At 36.0% G+C, this 19,821-nt stretch overlaps 1 protein-coding gene across 1 annotated transcript in view; it reads right to left on the reverse strand.

Moving 5' to 3' along the window:
* STK3 (serine/threonine kinase 3) overlaps positions 1–19,821 on the reverse strand; it is a 273,966-nt gene that overhangs the window by 193,252 nt on the left and 60,893 nt on the right. The window contains exon 4 of the mRNA XM_025870899.2: positions 12,727–12,841. Within this exon, the coding sequence (XP_025726684.1) occupies positions 12,727–12,841 (115 nt within the window). The remainder of the gene's footprint in view (positions 1–12,726; positions 12,842–19,821) is intronic.

Here is a 19,821-nt window from a genome sequence, read left to right on the forward strand (position 1 = left end):
CTTACCTTATACAGTTGTTTAATCCTCGTATGAGGATTAAATGCAAAAACATGCACAATGTGTTTAGAATAACCAATACTATATAATAACTACTCATAAAATAGTTATCAAAAATCTGTTACTGGAGTTGAGAATAACAGTTATAAAACTAACAATCATGGCAGCAGACCTATCCACAGAGACCTGGCAGGCCAGAAAGGACTGGCATGATATGTTCAGAGCACTAAATGAGAAAAATATGCAGCCAAGAATACTACACCCAGCTAGGCTGTCATTGAAATTAGAAGGAGAAATAAAAAGCTTCCAGGACAAACAAAAACTAAAAGAATTGGAAACACAAAAATAGCCCCACAAGAAATATTAAAAGGGGTCCTCTAAGCAAAGAGAGAGACTAAAAGTAACACAGACCAGAAAGGAACACAGACAATATACAGTAACAGTCACCTTACAGGCAATACAACAGCACTAAATTCATATCTGTCAATAGTTACCCTGAATGTAAATGGGCTAAATGCCCCAATCAAAAGACACAGGGTATCAGATGGGATAAAAAAACAAGACCCATCAATATGCTGTCTCTAATAGACTCACTTTAGACCCAAAGACACCCCCACATTGAAAGTGAGGGGGTGGAAAACCATTTACCATGCTAATGGACACCAAAAGAAAGCAGGGGTGGCAATCCTTATATCAGACAAATTAGATTTTAAACCAAAGACTATAATAAGAGATAAGGAAGGACAATATATCATACTTAAAGGGTCTATCCAACAAGAAGATCTAACAATTATAAATATCTATGCCCCTAACATGGGAGCAGCCAATTATATAAGCCAATTAATAACAAAATCAAAGAAACACATCGACAACAATACAATAATAGTGGGGAACTTTAACACCCCCCTCACTGAAATGGACAGATCATCTAAGCAAAAGATCAACAAGGAAAGAAAGGCTTTAAATGACACACTGGACCAAATGGACTTCACAGACATATTCAAAACGTTCCATCCCAAAGCAACAGAATACACATTCTTCTCTACTGCCCATGGAACATTCTCAAGAATAGATCACATCCTGGGTCACAAATCAGGTCTCAACCTGTACCAAAAGACTGGGATCATTCCCTGCATATTTTCGGACCACAATGCTTTGAAACTAGAACTCAATTACAAGAGGAAAGTCAGAAAGAACTCAAATACATGGACGCTAAAGAGCATCCTACTAAAGAATGAATGGGTAACCAGGAAATCAAAGAAGAATTTAAAAAATTCATGGAAACCAATGAAAATGAAAACACAACTGTTCAAAATCTTTGGGATGCAGCAAAGGCGGTCCTAAGAGGAAAGTATATAGCAATACAAGCCTTTCTCAAGAAACAAGAAAGGTCTCACATACACAACCTAACCCTATACCTAAAGCAGCTGGAGAAAGAACAGCAATAAAGCCTAAACCCAGAAGGAGAAGAGAAATAATAAAGATCAGAGCAGAAATCAATGAAAAAGAAACCAAAAGAACAGTAGAACAGATCAATGAAACTAGGAGCTGGCTCTTTGAAAGAATTAATAAGATTGATAAACCCCTGGCCAGACTGATCAAAAAGAAAAGAGAAACGATCCAAATAAATAAAATGAATGAAAGAGGAGAGATCACAACCAACACCAAAAAATACAAACAATTATAAGAACATATTATGAAAAACTATATGCCAGCAAATTAGATAATCTGGAAGAAATGGATGCATTCCTAGAGATGTATAAACTACCAAAACGGAACCAGGAAGAAATAGAAAACCTGAACAGACCCATAATCCCTAAGGAAATAGAAGCAGTAATCAAAAATCTCCCAACAAACAAGAGCCCAGGGCCAGATGGCTTCCCAGGGGAATTCTACCAAACATTTAAAGAAGAATTAATACCTATTCTTTTGAAACTGTTCCAAAAAATAGAAATGGAAGGAAAACTTCCAAACTCATTTGATGAGGCCACCATTACCTTGATCCCAAAACCAGACAAAGACCCCATCAAAAAGGAGAATTACAGACCAATATCCCTAATGAACATGGACACAAAAATTCTCACCAAAATACTAGCCAATAGGCTCCAACAGTACATTAAAAGGATTATTCACCACGACCAAGTGGGATTTATCCCTGGGCTGCAAGGTTGGTTCAACATCCGCAAATCAATCAATGTGATACAATACATTAATAGAAGAAAGAACAAGAATCATATAATCCACTCAATAGATGCAGAAAAAGCATCTGACCAAGTACAGCATCCTTTCTTGATTAAAACTCTTCAGAGTGTAGGGATAGAGGGTACATACCTCAATATCATAAAAGCCATCTATGAAAAACCCACAGCGAATATCATTCTCAATGGGGAAAAGCTGAGAGCTTTTCCCCTAAGGTCAGGAACACGGCAGGGATGTCCACTATCACCACTGCTGTTCAACAGAGTTCTAGAAGTCCTAGCCACAGCAACCAGACAACAAAAAGAAATAAAAGGCATTCTAATTGGCAAATAAGAAGTCAAACTCTCACTCTTCACAGATGATATGTTACTTTATGTGGAAAACCCAAAGACTCCACCCCACAACTGCTAGAACTCATACAGGAATTCAGTAAAGTGGCAGGATATAAAATCAATGCACAGAAACGAGTGGCATTCCTGTACAACAACAAGACAGAAGAAAGAGAAATTAAGGAGTCGATCCCATTTACAACTGCACCCAAAACCATAAGATACCTAGGAATAAATCTAACCAAAGAGGCAAAGGATCTGTACTCAGAAAACTATAAAATACTCATGAAAGAAATTGAGGAAGACACAAAGAAATAGAAAAACGTTCCATGCTCATGGAGTGGAAGAACAAATATTGTGACGGTATCAATGCTACCTAGAGCAATCTACACATTTAAGGCAATCCCTATCAAATACCATCCACCTTTTTCAAAGAAATGGAACAAATATTCCTAAAATTTGTATGGAATCAGAAAAGACCCCGAATAGCCAGAGGAATGTTGAAAAACAAAAGCAAAGCTGGTGGCATCACAATTCTGGACTTCAAGCTCTATTACAAAGCTGTCATCATCAAGACAGTATGGTACTGGCATAAAAACAGACACATAGATCAATGGAAGAGAATCGAGAGCCCAGAAATGGATCCTCAACTCTATGGCCAACTAATCTTCGACAAAGCAGGAAAGAATGTCCAATGGAAAAAAGACAGTCTCTTCAACAAATGGTGTTGGGAAAATTGGACAGCCACATGCAGAAGAATGAAACTGGACCATTTCCTTACAACCACACACAAAAATAGACTCCAAATGGTTGAAAGACCTAAACGTGAGACAGGAGTCCATCAAAATCCTAAAGGAGAACACAGGCAGCAACCTCTTCGACCTCAGCCGCAGCAACTTCTTCCTAGAAACATCGCCAAAGGCAAGGGAAGCAAGGGCAAAAATGAACTTGGGACTTCATCAAGATAAAAAGCTTTTGCACAGCAAAGGAAACAGTCAACAAAACCAAAAGACAACCGACAGAATGGGAGAAGATATTTGCAAATGACATTTCAGATAAAGGGCTAGTATCCAAAATCTATAAAGAACTTATCAAACTCAACACCCAAAGAACAAATGATCCAATCAAGAAATGGGCAGAAGACATGAACAGACATTTTTCCAAAGACGACACCCAAATGGCCAACAGACACATGAAAATGTGCTCAACATCGCTTGGCATCAGGGAATCCAAATCAAAACCTCAGTGACATACTACCTCACACCAGTCAGAATGGCTAAAATTAACAAGTCAGGAAACGACAGATGTTGGCGGGGATGCGGAGAAAGGGGAACCCTCCTACACTGTTGGTGGGAATGCAAGCTGGTGTAGCCACTCTGAAAAACATTATGGAGGTTCCTCAAAAAGTTGAAAATAGAGCTACCCTACAACCCAGCAATTGCACTACTGAGTATTTACCCCAAAGATACAAATATAGGGATCCGAAGGGGTACGTGCACCCCGATGTTTATAGCAGCAATGTCCACCATAGCGAAACTATGGAAAAAGCCAAGATGTCCATCAACAGATGAATGGATAAAGAAAATGTGGTGTATATATATATATATATATATATACACACACACACAATGGAATATTATGCAGCCACCAAAAGGAACAAAATCTTGCCATTTTCAACAACATGGATGGAACTGCAGGGTAGTATGCTGAGCAAAATAAGTCAATCAGAGAAAGATATGTAGCATATGATCTCACTGATATGAGGAATTCTTAGGAAACAAACAGGGTTGCTGGAGTGGTGGGGGGTGGAAGGGATGGGGTGGCTGGGTGATAAACATAGCGGAGGGTATGTGCTATGTTGAGCGCTGTGAATTGTGTAAGACTGATGAATCACAGTCCTGTACCTCTGAAACAAATAATACATTATATTTTTAAAAAAGAAAAAAAAGAAGATAGTAGGAAGGAAAAATGAAGCGGGGGAATCGGAGGGAGAGACGAACCATGAGAGACTATGGACCCTGAGAAATAAACTGAGGGTCCTAGAGGGGAGGGGGGTGGGGGGGATAGGTTAGCCTGATGATGGGTATTAAAGTGGGCACATATGGAATGGAGCACTGGGTGTTACATGCAAACAATGAATCACGGAACACTACATCAAAAACTAATGATGTAATGTACGGTGATCAACATAACATAATAAAGTAAAATTAAAAAAAAACAACTAAAATCAGTGAGAATTTACCAAGCAGAATGGTCTTAATGCGTCCTTCACACTTCTAAAGAAGTGAATGTCTCAATAAAACTTGGCTTTCCCAATTATTTCCATTATAAAACAACAAGCCCACCACAAGCCTTGAAGAAAACATATATACATAACTTAGGAGTTGCTTTCTTCAGTCTGGAACTTCCTCTCCATTATATTTGTTCCCTCAATTGCTCACCCCGCCCCCCCATGCACACACCATATCACAGAAATATATCTCAACCAGGTAAAGGTAAATACTAAAAATTTCTCTTGTATACCAAGATAAATGTTTATATACATTTTAAGACTCAAAATTTATTTGGAATTTTAATGTCATTCTCATCTGGTCAGCTGCACACTGGGTATTCTGAAAGGTTCAGCCAGAATACTACTCTCAGAGTTTGCCTTTCCCAAAGAGCTACAGAATTATTGAGACAGAAAAGAACAATAGCAATCTTCTAATCAAGATCTAAATTTTCTTCTAATTTTCTGTTGTGATGACATTCTTGTTTATATCTCACCGTACAATTGTGCTATGAGTTCTCTAAGTATAGATGAAAAAGGAGAATTGTTGGATGGATCCCAGGGTGTGTATGTATTCAACCTTATAAGGGATTATCAAATTAATCCTCAAAGTAGTTGTACTAAACACCTAAGAATATGAAAGTTATATAAAATATACATAAGGCGAGAGGGGAATATCACTGACTCATGTTCAAAAGCCAACCCAAATTTGTAGTTAATTTTAGTTATTTGCCTATCCTCCTCCTAAAACCTCATTAAGCAGATAGAGACTTTTACAATTAAATAAACTAATAACAAAAGATTCACCACATGAGAGTATAATGAATTTGGAAGCATTCTGTGGAAAGAGCCACAGCCAAGAGCAGGCAAAGAAAGGGTCTGCAACAAAACAAGTGACTGCCAAGTAAATTCCAGGGAGCTCCAGTTAGCACCACTGTGGGGCGGGGGGGCCGGAGTAAGAAGGGGATGGAAGTGGTGGCTAGCTTTTCCATGGTAGCTGAAAAGAAGAAAATGGAGTAATGAAAGAAAACAAGAAAATGGAATCCCTACTCTACCCCTACCCCCATCCCCATATGTACAGATGACATGCATTCTGGGAAATGACCCCCACATGGCAATGGAGGGGGAGTGGTTCCTCTCTCAAGAAACTGAACAAATTGCCTCTGTAGGTCCTTCCCCTAAAAGCCAGGCCCAACCCATTCACCCTAAAATGATACCTGCTAGTCAAAAAGCACTGCCCAATGCTTCCAGTGAGAGTTGGTCAGCCTTCCTGCTGGTCGGCCTTGCCATGGGTAAGACCAGAACAAAGAAAAAAAGTGAAAAAACCACCCCCGAAGAAGTAGAAAGATTCAGGAAACAGAAAATAACTTTTTCAAAAGCTTATTTTTCTTAGAGTGATGAGAAAAACTTTTGCATCCATGTCTCAGCATTAAGATGTTACAAAAAAGTAATAATCAAAAATGGAAGTTCTTGTAAATTAAAATATAACTCCTGAAATAAGAAGTTCAGTTAGAAGAGTCAGAAAATAAAGTAGAAGAAACCACTTCCTACCCACTCCCCAAAAAGCAAAAAGATTTAAAAAAAAAAAACTAGGAGGGAAAAAAAAAAAGAAATTCAGGAGATTCACCATCCAGTGAAGAAAACAGAGGAGCAGCTTATCAGAGAAAGTGTTCCAAAGCTGAAGAAAGACACAAGTGTTTATTTGAAAAGAACTGAGTGCTGAGCATAACTAATAAAAAGGACTCACACCTATGCACATCCTTGTGAAGCATCTTATTCCTTGTGTAGTATCAGAAACATCAGGATAAAAAGAAATGTCTAAAAAGTTCCAGATTTAGGGGAGTGGGGGTGGGAGGGTGGGCAGGTAAAAAAAACCCTACAAATAAATAAGACTCTGAGAGGCATTAGCTATAACATTAGCAACACCGGAAGCTAGAAGATAATAGACGAAAGCTCTCAAAGCTCTGAGAGAAACTTATTTTCTATGTAAATCTCTACATAAGCTAACTATCAATCAAATGTGAAAGCAAAATAAAGACATTTTCAGACATGCAAGGACTCAAATAGTTGACCTCTTATTCTTGTACCGTGAAGAAGACAGTTTAGGAAGAATACAAAACAAGGGTGAAAACCAAGGAAATAGGAAATATACAAGAAAATGATGGCACTAACCCAAAAGTCCAGTGAAAAGAAATTCCAAGGATGCAGCTGTACAGCAGACCTAAAAAGCAATGAGTCCACATTAGAACAAGAAATCAGGAAGCTCCAAAGAATGTCTTCTCAAAGAAGAATCATATAAATTCCAGGAAACAGATAAAATGAGTAAGAAGGTAGAAGACATTAGCAAAATGATAAAGATGGCATATGCTGCTTCTCTAAACATGAAGGGAAAAAAAAAACAAAAGGAACACCTCCAGAGAAAACAAAAAATTATACAGCAACATCATGATCCTAACATAGATCCATCAAACTACAATGTGGCAATGATTCTGAGCAATTATGTGTGAGAAAAGTAAATCCACTTAAGCCAGATGCTGGGAACTTTCTCCTTCAGGTGACCTAGAAGTATGACACTGAACTTATAAAGAGGGAAATATAATTTTAGTATATCATTGTTTCTTCTTCCAAGATGTCCTTTGCCCTCTCTTCTCTGATTCATTCATTCATTCATTCACTCATTCATTCATCCATCCATCCATCTATGCATGCAACAAATATTTACTGAGCATCCTGCATGCCAGTCATTGTGCTAAGAATGGAGATAAAGCAGTGAACAAAGAAGGTAAAACCCTGCCCCGGTGGAGCTTGGATTCTAACGAGAGATGACTCCTCCTCTTCCAAGAATCTGCTACAGAGTTCTAATGCCTACGAAGCTTTCTCTGAACTTCCATGTTCGGCTAAGATCTTCTTCTTTACTGCTCCTAAAGAATCCTAACTCTTCATAGAGTCGAATTCAGTTTTTATATAGATATTACCTCAACAATGCAACAACAGAAAATTTATTAGTTATTTGTACCTCTACTGCAGAGCACTGCGCCTAGATCAATAAATGTTTTGAACCTTTCCATTCAACTGGAATGTAAATAAAACTGCCAAGTAAAATGTAAAGCAATATAGATGTTAACTATTATTTAACAGATGAGGAAGCTGAAGTCCCTGTCAGGTAAATGACTTGCTCAGATCATAAAACTAGTCTGTGAAAGAGCCAAAACTAAAATCCACAGCACTAGGTTAAATTAAAATAAGTGGTTAAATTTAAAAAATGGGCCAAAATGAGAGAGAATAACCTTGGGCCTTTATTTTCTCAGAACTTTTCCAAGTACACAACAAATGTCTAAGACATAGACTCTATTTCTTCCATATGTCAAGGCATAGCTTAACAATTACATAAAGACCATTATGAAAGCTTCTAATCAAAAATATAATCTACTTTTAAAAAGCTTCAATTTCATAGAGTTGTGTATTTCTACTTTGCAGTATATAATACTTGAAACACATAAATGTTGAGATGTTAAATGACATTTGATATAAAATCTATTCATTTTTAAATGTTTCCTCACAAGGAAATTTCAAAATTATTCCCATAAATATATTTTATATATTCCCATAAATATTAAACTTTTTCTTTTTAAATTTGAAAACACTAAAAGTAAATAAATAATGCTTACATGAACTTCCATTAGTAACAACAACAAAAAGGCAAGAGGCTTCTTTTTTATCAGCCAACTTTAACCCTATTAAGGTTAAAGTTACCAAGATACGCATTTGCAAATTTAAGCAAAAAATTAAATTCACATACATATATAACTTCTGTAAAAATAAGGAAACTAATGCAATAGATTCTGTTATTTCTCACATTCCAAGGTTACTGGTAAACACACTTTCTATGGCCTTTCTTTGCTATATGAACATATCTGTTCAATAACCTGTAATACTAAAACTAAATAGAAGTAACCATGCAAATTACAACTTAGCTACAAAAATGCAACACTGAATAGATGGAGAGAGTTGTTTTATATTCATAGGACAAGCAACCAAGGAACTGATCCTGTTTCAATTCAACAAACATTTATCAAAGCTTTGCTAGATGCCAGCAGCGAAATATTTCCAAAATGAATACGTAAAAATGTCAGTCCTTGAGTGGCTTATAGTAGGGAAAGGCAACTACAACGATTCTTCTCCTAAACACTCAGAGCTGACCAATTATATGTGATTTCTAGATACCACAGCAGGGTTATCTACACATAGGTTTCACCACACTTAAAAGATGGTTCAAAGCAATGTAATTATTTTGAAAAATAGTCAATTACTAAAATATATGACATCAGGACTTGAGCTGTGTGAGTCTGATCACAGAAATCAGGAATTTAACTCACATATATTTATAGATGCCCCAACACTCAGAAGTTGAAAGATTCAATGAATACTAACTATATGTTCATATAGCAAAGATTCAATGAATACATCTATTTAACATATCATTTACTCATAATGAAACCAGGAGACTCAAAGAAACTTTTATCACCCACTGGAATACAGAAGGGTTTCAACTTCATCCTGTCTCTAGTAGCACTATTACTGATAACCACAATTACCATTATCAGCTCAAATGCCAACTTTTTGATCGGCCCCATGTTAAGCAGCAACATTTAAATAGATACAATCCCAACCTTTTGCTGCTCAGCCTCAGTTCCAATCACTGGAAAACGCCTAATTAATTCCTAAACCTAATTCTATGCCTTTATCTTTTCCGAAGATAGATGTTTTAGATGTTTTTTAGATGTTTTTAGAAAACATCCTTTTTAGATGTTTTCCAAAGAAAAAGTACAGGTCAAGGTATAAAACCTCTGAAAGATATATTTTGAAGCTCCTTCTTTATTATCTATTCTGACAATAAGATAATTGGTTTTATGACTTTTAAAATATATGAAGCACTCATATAACTATTAACAAACTGTCAGGGAATCCTGAAAATTGGTAAGAAAAATGCCAACAACAATAACAAAAAGATAAGCACAAAAAGGAATAAAAGAGCCAATACACATTAAAAAAAGGTGCAAAGTCTACCTACTAGTCAAAATATGTAAAAAGGTAATAATAATAGTAGTAAAAATTATAATAATAGCAGTTAGAATTTATTATGCTCTTTCTTTACGTGTGAATATACAGTAAAGACTTACCTAATTAATCAACCAATTAGATAAGAAACTACTCAGGAAAACAGGAAAAGTTTCAAAGAGGACACAATATGTGAGCTGGTCCCTCATGGATGCAAATACACTAGGCAAAGCCTGGGAGTAAGGGAAACCCTCAACTCAAAGGTGGAGGAGAGGATAAGTCACTAACATTTACAAAAACACCAAAATATGAATCCAGTTTCTATTCTAGGAGCCATTTCCATTCTAAAGTGCATAATAAAAATGACAAGTTATGAAAGTGTACAGAGAAGAGAGAGGTAAAACATAAACAGCGTTATACTTCAAGCTAAACAGATTAAACTTAAATATTTTTTAAAAGGTATGTAACTTAATCAGATTTGTTTTTTCCTGAACCTTTAATTTTCAAGGAAACATCTGATCAAAACCAGATAGCAATCGGTAATTAAAAATCAGCAATACTTCATCCCTAATGAGATACCTTTCAAAGACAAGCACAATTCTACAAAAAGATGTTACTTAGGTGGTCCTCCAAAAGTCATTCCTTTTAAATCAAAAACTAAAAGAAACCACCAACCTAGAATTCTTTACCCAGTAATTATATCATTCAAAAATGAAGTGAAATAACATTTATCGCCATCATACACACATAAAAGCATTAAAGGACATGTTCTTCAAGCAACTGAGAAATGCGTAAGAGAATAAGGAACAATTAAAAGCATAAACACTGACAATATAAACAATAAGAATGTCTTGTGCTGTTTAAAATGTATTAAATAGGTACATTAAATTAATAAATTAAAAGAAACAAAGCACATAACAAAAAACAAAAGAGCATATAAACTCTAAAAAAAAAAGTTCCCATACCCTTAGGAAAAAATTGATTGTTCTGTGACCGTGAAAACAATTAACTACTAGAGTGAGTTTTAACAGATCAAGGACAACTGTTTCACTGGTCACATTTTTGAAAACCAGCTGATTAATCGATAAGAGCCACACCTCTGAAATTCAGACAATTAGGATTATCACTCCAGTGATCATTCCTATAAAATGATCAAATATTTACAATGTCCAGGCATTTAAAAAAAAGGGATGATACAAATCTTATACTACTAATCCTCCCAATAGTGGTACTCTTTTCTGATAAATACATAAATGAAAGAAAAGTAGGATGCAAATATTTTTGAGATTTAACAGGAGCTGTTATCAAGGCAATACCCAGAGACAATACACCTACAGCTTCGGATCCTATCTCATGCTGCTCTAAGTTCTTTTTCATATCTGGGAATCATACTCTTCCATGCTACCCCACACCCAAGGATAGCTGTTCTGTGAGAATAACAAACTATTTGAAATGTGTGACTCCCCAGTATATTAAGTGGATTCTATCTTCCAAAAAAAGAATGTGAATGGGGCAAAATATTCCCTTTGATAATGGGTAAAGGAGATTCCTGAAGATAATGATTCATTCATATCTGTATTTTAGAATTAGAGTATACCTTCACGGTTTGTAATTACTGGCAACAAGATAATAAAGTACTTGAATCTAATATTTCCTATCTATTCACACTGGTAACATTAACATTTAAAATCAAGAAAACAGATTTCCCATTTCACACACTTTTTACTTCACATTTCTAATACTTGGTAATTTCAAGTACCAAATGCACTGAGTTTAGCCCTGAAATGATTTTAAAACACTTCTTTAACTGGAGTATAATTATTTTCAATTAAAGCATTGTTCTCCCACTCAAGAATCATCTGATTTACATAAATACTAGTTAAGCACCACAGAAATTCTAAAATATACAATTAGAATGTCACAAATCACTTAATTCATTCTGTCAAAACAGGATTATTTTAATTTCTATTTCACTTCTTTTAAAAGAAATCCTATTTATTTTCTCTAACAGAAAAAAAAATTAGTAGGATAAACTTACAACTTTTTCCCCAAACTTTAAAATTATTCTGGTTAACCACAAATTGACTCAAGTAGTTAAGTATTTTTCTGAATGTATTTTACTGAAATATGTCTGACAACATACAATAATGTCATATAGTAATTAGGTTACTGTTCTACAGAATTACAATTTCACTGATTCACTCTTAACTCTACATTACAGATAAAAGGTCACTTTTGTCCTTATAAATTATCCAAGTAAATTAGATGCATTTCTAGCATAAATTAAACAATTTTGTTAATAGCTCTTTTACTTAGGATTAAAGCATAACCATAAAAAGGATTATTAAATAACACATTTCACTAACTTGAATTCGCGCGCGCGCACACACACACACACAAAATTATGAGCTAGCTTTATCATTTTCAAACATCCTGACAATATTTGGGAAAATAAAGACAAAAATTGTTTTTCAATTATTTCTTAAAATTCAGAAACATAAAACTTCAATTGTTTACAAACCACAGATTATAACACAGAAAACTTGAAGAAATACCATAAATATTATGCACTTTAAATAAAATTCTAGCCATAACTTACATACTGATTCTAAATGAAAAAGTGGAATACCATGGTAGATTCTCGGTGACTTAACAAAAATTTCCTAACAAATAAATCAAGCAATCATATGACTCTCCAATTTGCCATACAAAGGTATATGGCTGGTTCTCACACCTCATACTAGATCCTCTTACACTGTAAAACCTTTTCTTTTTTCACACTGATATTTTCTTTGTAACAAAATACTACCTAGTCAGATTCTAAAGAATGAATCTTTAGAAATGAGATTAGCAAAACAATTTAAAAATACTTACTGTCTTGTTTCGTAATCTAATTATGTCTGAGACAGAGCCAGCGCCACAGTACTCCATAACAATCCAGAGGTCTGTGTTCTTAAAATAACTGCCATAGTACTTTACAACATATGGGCTAAAGAAAAATATACAGACAATTAAACTTAGTTAATTCCCAAAGAAAATTATTTCTTAATCCCAATAACAAAGTATTTTCAACATTTCATATTGTCCCAATAAGTAAACTTAATGAGTAAATATCTATTGTACATCAAATTGTCTATATGTAGGGTTCACCAACTGTGCATAATTAGGCTTTAATTCATGGATGAAATTTAACAGGATTACAAAGCAGAGGAGGCCCAAATGCTCTGAGTGATTCCCAAGAAAATGAGGCTTTGTTTTGGCAAAGGACTTAGTCTATAACATAAGGAACAAATGAAATATTTTAACTAAAGCATTTTAAATGTAAACCTTTAAGGGAGTTTGCATTCAGTCAAATAATAATATTCAGCTTTAAAATACTCTATAATTCAACGAAGCCAAAAAAATTATTTTTAATTCTCTTTTATTTGGGCCTCTAAAATTCTAAAAATAATTACAACTATTTTTGCTTTAAATTCAGATAATTAAAATTAATTTATTTTTTTAAGATTTGTATTTATTTATTCATGAGAGACAGAGAGAGAGAGGCAGAGGGAGAAGCAGGCTCCCCAAGGAGCTCGATGTGGGACTCGATCCCAAGACCTCGGGATCATGACCTGAGCTGAAGGCAGACGCTTAACCATCTGAGCCACCCAGGCGCCCTAATATTAACAATTTAAAATATTTCTGAACTGAAGTTTTATGTCTTTCAGAGCAGAATAAACTATGTTTATAACCTAGTTGTTTTTAGGAAGACTCAGAAAGGGACAAATAGTCACATGTTTATTTATTTAATATTTAATACTTAATATTTTACTAAGGGCAAGCTATATATACACTGATATGTAAAACATCTTGCCCAATTCAAAGAGGCAGAGTATCCATATTCACAGAATACACAAAAAATAAAAACAAGGTAGCATAAACTATGTAATAAACAGCTTAAATGCTGTAAGAATTAAAATAAGGAAATGGTAGAGCCAGCAGAAAGAATTTGTAGAAAGGGAGGAATTTGAACTATGAAAGAAAGGTTAAAACTTCAAAATATGGGTGGAGAGATAAGAACATTCTAGAAAAAAGGCCATGAGCAAAAGCACAAAATAGAAAGGAAAAAACCAAGAATGGCATGTTTAGAGGACAACTTGTTCAACAGATATTTTTATCCAGTAGCAGTTACCATGAAAAGTGGCAGCTGTGTAAGATAAATAAGAAACAAGAACCAAATTAGCAAAAAATAATAATAAATGGAAAGTATTATAAAAGACGACATAAAGAGACCACTAAAACAAGAGGTCAAAAGAGGACGGTCAGGGAAGACTTCTCAGTAGGGCCTTTAATTTTAGCCAAGTCAAGTTAAGAGTAGAGCAGATTGGTTGAAGCTTAAGGGCTCAAAGTAAAAAGGAAGCTCCAAGGCTAGAATTCAATCCTGTTGTATCCTTCTGCTCCTCATTACCTCTGTACAGACTTGCTCCTAACTGGTCTCCTTGTCAGTTTTCTCCCCCATTCTAATCTATGTTCCATATAGTTGACAAGGTTACCTTTCTTTAAAACAAAAATAAAATAAACTGATCATATTGCTCTCCCATTAAAAACAAAACAAAACAAAAACAAAAAACCTCCAATGGCTCTCCATTACTGAAAGAAAAAGATCTTAACTGCTTCAGATCACATAGAAGACCTTTCCAAGTCTACCGTTCTACCCATATCTCTCATCACTCCCCATCTCACACCTTAAATTTGCAGACATACTCAGCTTTGGTAGGTGCTGAGAATGGAAAGTAAATATCGGGAGTTCCTAAATGTTCACTGAACCACTGAAGAAAAGTGCTTGTTTACAAACAAATGAAACTAATCTACACACCCCAAACTTCAACTTATGGGAAACATAAAAAAGCCTTCTTTACATATACTTCTTTGGGGTATGAGTGCCTGTGTAGAAACCTTTACAGAAGAGTACTGCTCTTACACCTAGCTATGCATCAGAAACACCTGTGACCCAGGTCCCACACCTTGGGGTTTCTAATTCAGTAGGTCTTTTAAAAGCTCTATGGTGACTCTGATATAGACCCATAGTTAAACCTCACTCCAGGAGAATAGCGAGAATAGCCTTCAAAGAGCTTCTTTCAATATTAATATTCTCATTCAAAATTTGGGAAAGTATTAAGTAACAATGAATTCAATTATATTCACTGAAAAGCACATAGAAAACATATTTTATCTTGCAATACACTGGCGTAATCAGCAGTTCTAAGGGTAGGACTGACAGCCCTTATGAAAATTAGGGATTCTAACTTGGGCAGCTACCTGAAGAAGCAACTCTATCTCTCTTTAGGGATGAGTCAAGAGAACAGCTTTGGAGACAGGTAAAATTCTCTTCAAAAAATACTTTGTGGTCCATTCTAATACACAATCAAGTACATGGATCAAGGTCCAACAGTTCTATACCATAAAACATGGCCTCAATAATTATAACCTAGAAAAGTATTCAAGCAGATAGGGCTAAATAGCCACATTAAGGACACATACCTGAATACAGTTTCTATCATGCATTCAACTTTCATTCATTGACCCTCTGCTTACACCAGATGTTCAATATGCAGTGGTGAACCACACAAACACAATTCTGATTCTCAAAGAGCACACACCAGCATGAAATACATTGGTATTAGAGAAGTAAACCCACAGATAAATACAATTACTAAGTGTGGTTTAAAAGGGGGAGGGGGCTGCCATGAGAAAAACTGGCTGAGCCTTTACTTTGCATTCATCATTTCTCCAATAAAACTGTTCTTAGTTCATATGAAAGAATGGAGTAACATCCATATTCCATGGTAGTCCCTGACTCAGAAAGCACTAGAGTATATGGAAAAACTTGGAAAGCAGACAGGGGTGAGCTTTAACAACCAAATATCCCCCTTCCATTGAATGGCTGTGGATTACAATTTAGATTTAGATAAAGAAAATTTAGATAAAGAAAAAATGCTTAACCGCAAAGATTTATATAGAATAGCGGCCTGCAATTGGTCATCCTCCGATAGCTTCTACGTCAATACTTTTTTTACAATTTTAAAGCACTTACAGTATCTTGTAATTACTTTGTCACTGACTTTTATCTGCCTCCCCCAGAAGAAGCTTCATGAGGTTAGATGCCAATCTGGTTTGCTCTCCGTTCTATCCTCAGTACCTCCCTTCTAATATGTACAAAAGAAAGCAGTGAATAAGTGAACAAAGGAATAATCACAGAAGACTTAACAGAAGGGACTTAATGTACACCTTCCCAAAAGAATAACATTTAAGGTAAGACTCAAAGGTTTGCTGGAAGTTAACCAGATAAAGAGCAACCAGGCACCGAGAACTGTCTGTGCAAAGGCCCTGAGGAGAGAAAGAGCAAATCATTCTCAAGAAATCGAAAAATGAGTGTGCCTAGAATAAAGTGAGTGAAGACTACGGTTGAATACCATGTAATTGCAGACAGAGGCAGAAGCCTGATCATGAAGGGCCTCAAAACCAAGGTAAGGAAATTGGGCTTTATTGGATATGTAAAAGAAGATCTGAGAAGAATTTTAAGCAGAGCAATAACATGACCTAATTTATACTTTTAAGATTTCTCTGGCTGCCGCATCAAAGCTAGATCGTGGGAAAGCAAATATGGACACAGGTAGAACAATTAGAAGATCATGTTAATCTAAGCATGCAAGAGATAAGAGATTGCATTGTGCCTATCTTTTTATTTTCTGTATTTATGATGCTTTGACATCTGAGACCTGCTGATGAGGCCTCCATTGTCCCTCTCAGAATCAGCTCATTCCTAGAGGTAGCACCTGCGAGTGTTCCCTTCATATGCAATCAAACCAATCAGAAGTCCATACCCCCAACCACCTCCAGGGCCACTGTTTCCCTAACCTCATCAACCCAGAGCCAAATACCAGACAACGAGAGACTGCCCTACACCTCAGAGCCCACTGAAATCATTCGAACTAACCAATCCTAAACCTGTTTACGCTAGCTCATCCATTCCTTCCCACAGAACCACAATGAAGGCTCTTCCCCATGTTTTCTGCTCTCTCCCTCTGCCTCCTAACTGATCCTGGTGCTTCCCTGTATGTCTTCCTCACCTTCCTCACCTGATCTTGCATGGCAGGCTTGCATCTCTTGGGATCTGTAAGTATAGTAATTTATTTCACCATACCTAAACAATAATAAAACCTATATTTTTAAAGAGAGATGTGGTGAATTGGAGTGGGAGTAAAAGAAACAGAAAAGAGAACAAATTCAAGAGATATTTGCAAGGTATATTCAACAGAATTTGATAATGATATAGACTGGCAAGCTAGGAGGCAGTAAGCAAGTCTTCTTCAGTGTTTTATCCCCTGTGCCTCCCTTCAGTAGCACACTTAACATAAATTTAAGACTGGCAAATGCAAATTAAAATTTAAAGCTGTAATTAAAAAAAATTACATACACAGGTACAAATACGCTCAGCGAGCACAAGACCTGGGGTTTCTAACTCAAGCTGTTTCCACTGACATAGACGTCGTTCATTCAGATTCATTCATCATTCATTCATGTATCATTTTAAAATAATCAACATTCACTGAACAACATATATGGCCTAAGGGCAGAAGCTAGGGAGAAAAATGGGTAGACTTTAGTGACAAGAAATGCCAGTCAAGGCAATGGGGAATCCCTGGAGAAATTTATGCAAGAAAATAACACAATCAAATAGCATTTAAAGAGGATTATCGTATGCAAGACTGTCAGGGGCCAAAGGTGAAACTGTTCAGTTCAGCCAGCCAGTTAATGAACTGTACGGTTATTCAGACATCCTAACATCTGTTTTTTAACCATACGTTGATTCTTAAAGGCTAGAGGGGAGGCAGAGTTTCCTTCAAGACACAAGCTCCATGTTATTTATCTAATTTAAGCAACACACAAAATTTTAATTCAGCCGTAATTCCTAAGAATCTTGACTAAGTCGCTGTATGGACTTAGAAGACATATGAGAACCCAGCAATTCTGTATATTTTTGGCACTGCTAAATAGTTCAATATGACTTAGAAAATTCCACTGGGTGGAGGGACAAGGAAGACCCAAGTCAAATTACTGCACACACTAGGAAGCAAAGGTGAAACATGATGCCTTGATAACTGGGGTGACAATCAGGAGCCATGTTCCTCTCCTTTCTCCCGAGCCATCTCCCACCGCTTCCCTCTCCTGTCCCCTGTCTTCATTTCACTTCCCCTCTTTAACACCTTCAACCCAGGGGAACTATGTACCATCTTCCCCAACTTTTTTGGGGGGTGGGTGGTGCTCCCTCTCATTCCATGCCTAATGACCATATCCTTTCCAGTCCTGTATCCTTTCCACACTTCCTCCACACCCTTTAACCTGCCAATCTTCCGCCAGTAGCCCAATTCAAGACAGAAACTATATAAAATGAGAAGTGACCAGAGAGAAAAATGGAAGCACTACAAACTCTTCTTGTCTATTTGCACCTTATATGAACACTACTCGCAGTACAAATTATTTGTAGTGAATCGTTATGTTTAAGCTTCTTATGGAAATTCAAATGTTAATTTTTACTGCCTAAAAGGTAATTAACATTTTTATACTAAGTTGAACTTCATCTTAATTGAACATAACCATGTATTGCTAAAGGTATTTTTAACAGGTTTTTATCTTTTGAGGTTTAGGTTCACAGCAAAATTGAGTGAAAGATACAGAGATTTCCTATATACTCCCTGCCCCCACACATGCCTAGATTTCCCCCATCATCAACATCCCCCTCCTGAGTGGTACATTTGAAACAACTGAGAAATCTAATCTAAATCTAAACTGACACATCATACACAGTAGTTTCACTGCCCTAAAAATCCTCTGTGCTCCACCCATTCCTCCTTCCCACCCTCCTAACCCCTAGCAATCACTGATCCTTTTTTTGTCTCCATAGTTTTGTCTTTTCCAAAATGTCATATAGTGGGAACCATACAGTATGTAGCCTTTGCTGATTGGCTTCTTCCACTTAATAATATGCATTTAAGTTTCCTTATGTCTTTTCGTGGTTTGATAGCTCATTTCCTTTAAGTGCTGAGAAATATTCCATTGTCTGGATGTACCACAGTTTATTTATGCACTCACTTACTGAAGGACATCTTGGTTGCTTCCCAGTTTTTGGTAATTATTAATAAAGTTGCTATAAACATCCATGTGCAGGTTTTTATGTGAACATAAGTTTTCAACTCCTTTGGGTAAACACCAAGAAGTATGACTGCTGGATTATATGGTTAAAAGTACGTTAAGTTTTATACAAAACCGACCAAACTGACTTTGAAACTGGCTGTACTATTCTGCATTGCCACCAGCAACAAATGGAAGTTCCTTCTGCTCCACACCCTCACCAAGATTTGGTGTTGTCGGTGTTCCAGATTTGGCCCATTTGAATAGGTGTGTATTGGTATCTCAGTGTTGTTTAATTTGCATTTCTCTGATGTGCGAAATAGGATGTGAAACATCTTTTCATGCGCTTATCTGCCATCTGCGAATCTTCGAATCTTCGCTGGTAAGGTCTCTCTTGAGGCCTTTGCTTATTTTTTAATTGGGTTGTTTGTATTCTTGTTAAGTTTTAAGAATTCTTTGTATATTTTGGATAACAGTCCTTAACAGATACATCTTTTGCAAACATTTTCTAAGTCTTCCCATTATGAACATGTGATAATTAAAATACTAAGAAATGGCTATTTTTCACTACATAAGTTTCACTAACATCCTTCTACCATCTTAATAGTGTTCTAAACTTAATGGGGTAACACAGTCCTTTTACAAAAGCAAGATGAATATTCTCCTATGAAAACTGCACCGTTCCCAATATAAACCCGAATCACAGCAATTCATTTCTTGGCCCATCCAAAAATGAATATACATATACATGAACTGACACAAATTGCCAAAACTCATCACAAATCCTTCAATATG

The sequence above is a fragment of the Callorhinus ursinus genome, unplaced genomic scaffold (assembly GCF_003265705.2).
Source record: "Callorhinus ursinus isolate GAN/ISIS: 27379988/994484 unplaced genomic scaffold, GSC_fseal_2.0 scaffold5, whole genome shotgun sequence".
Taxonomy (NCBI): Eukaryota; Metazoa; Chordata; class Mammalia; order Carnivora; family Otariidae; genus Callorhinus; species Callorhinus ursinus.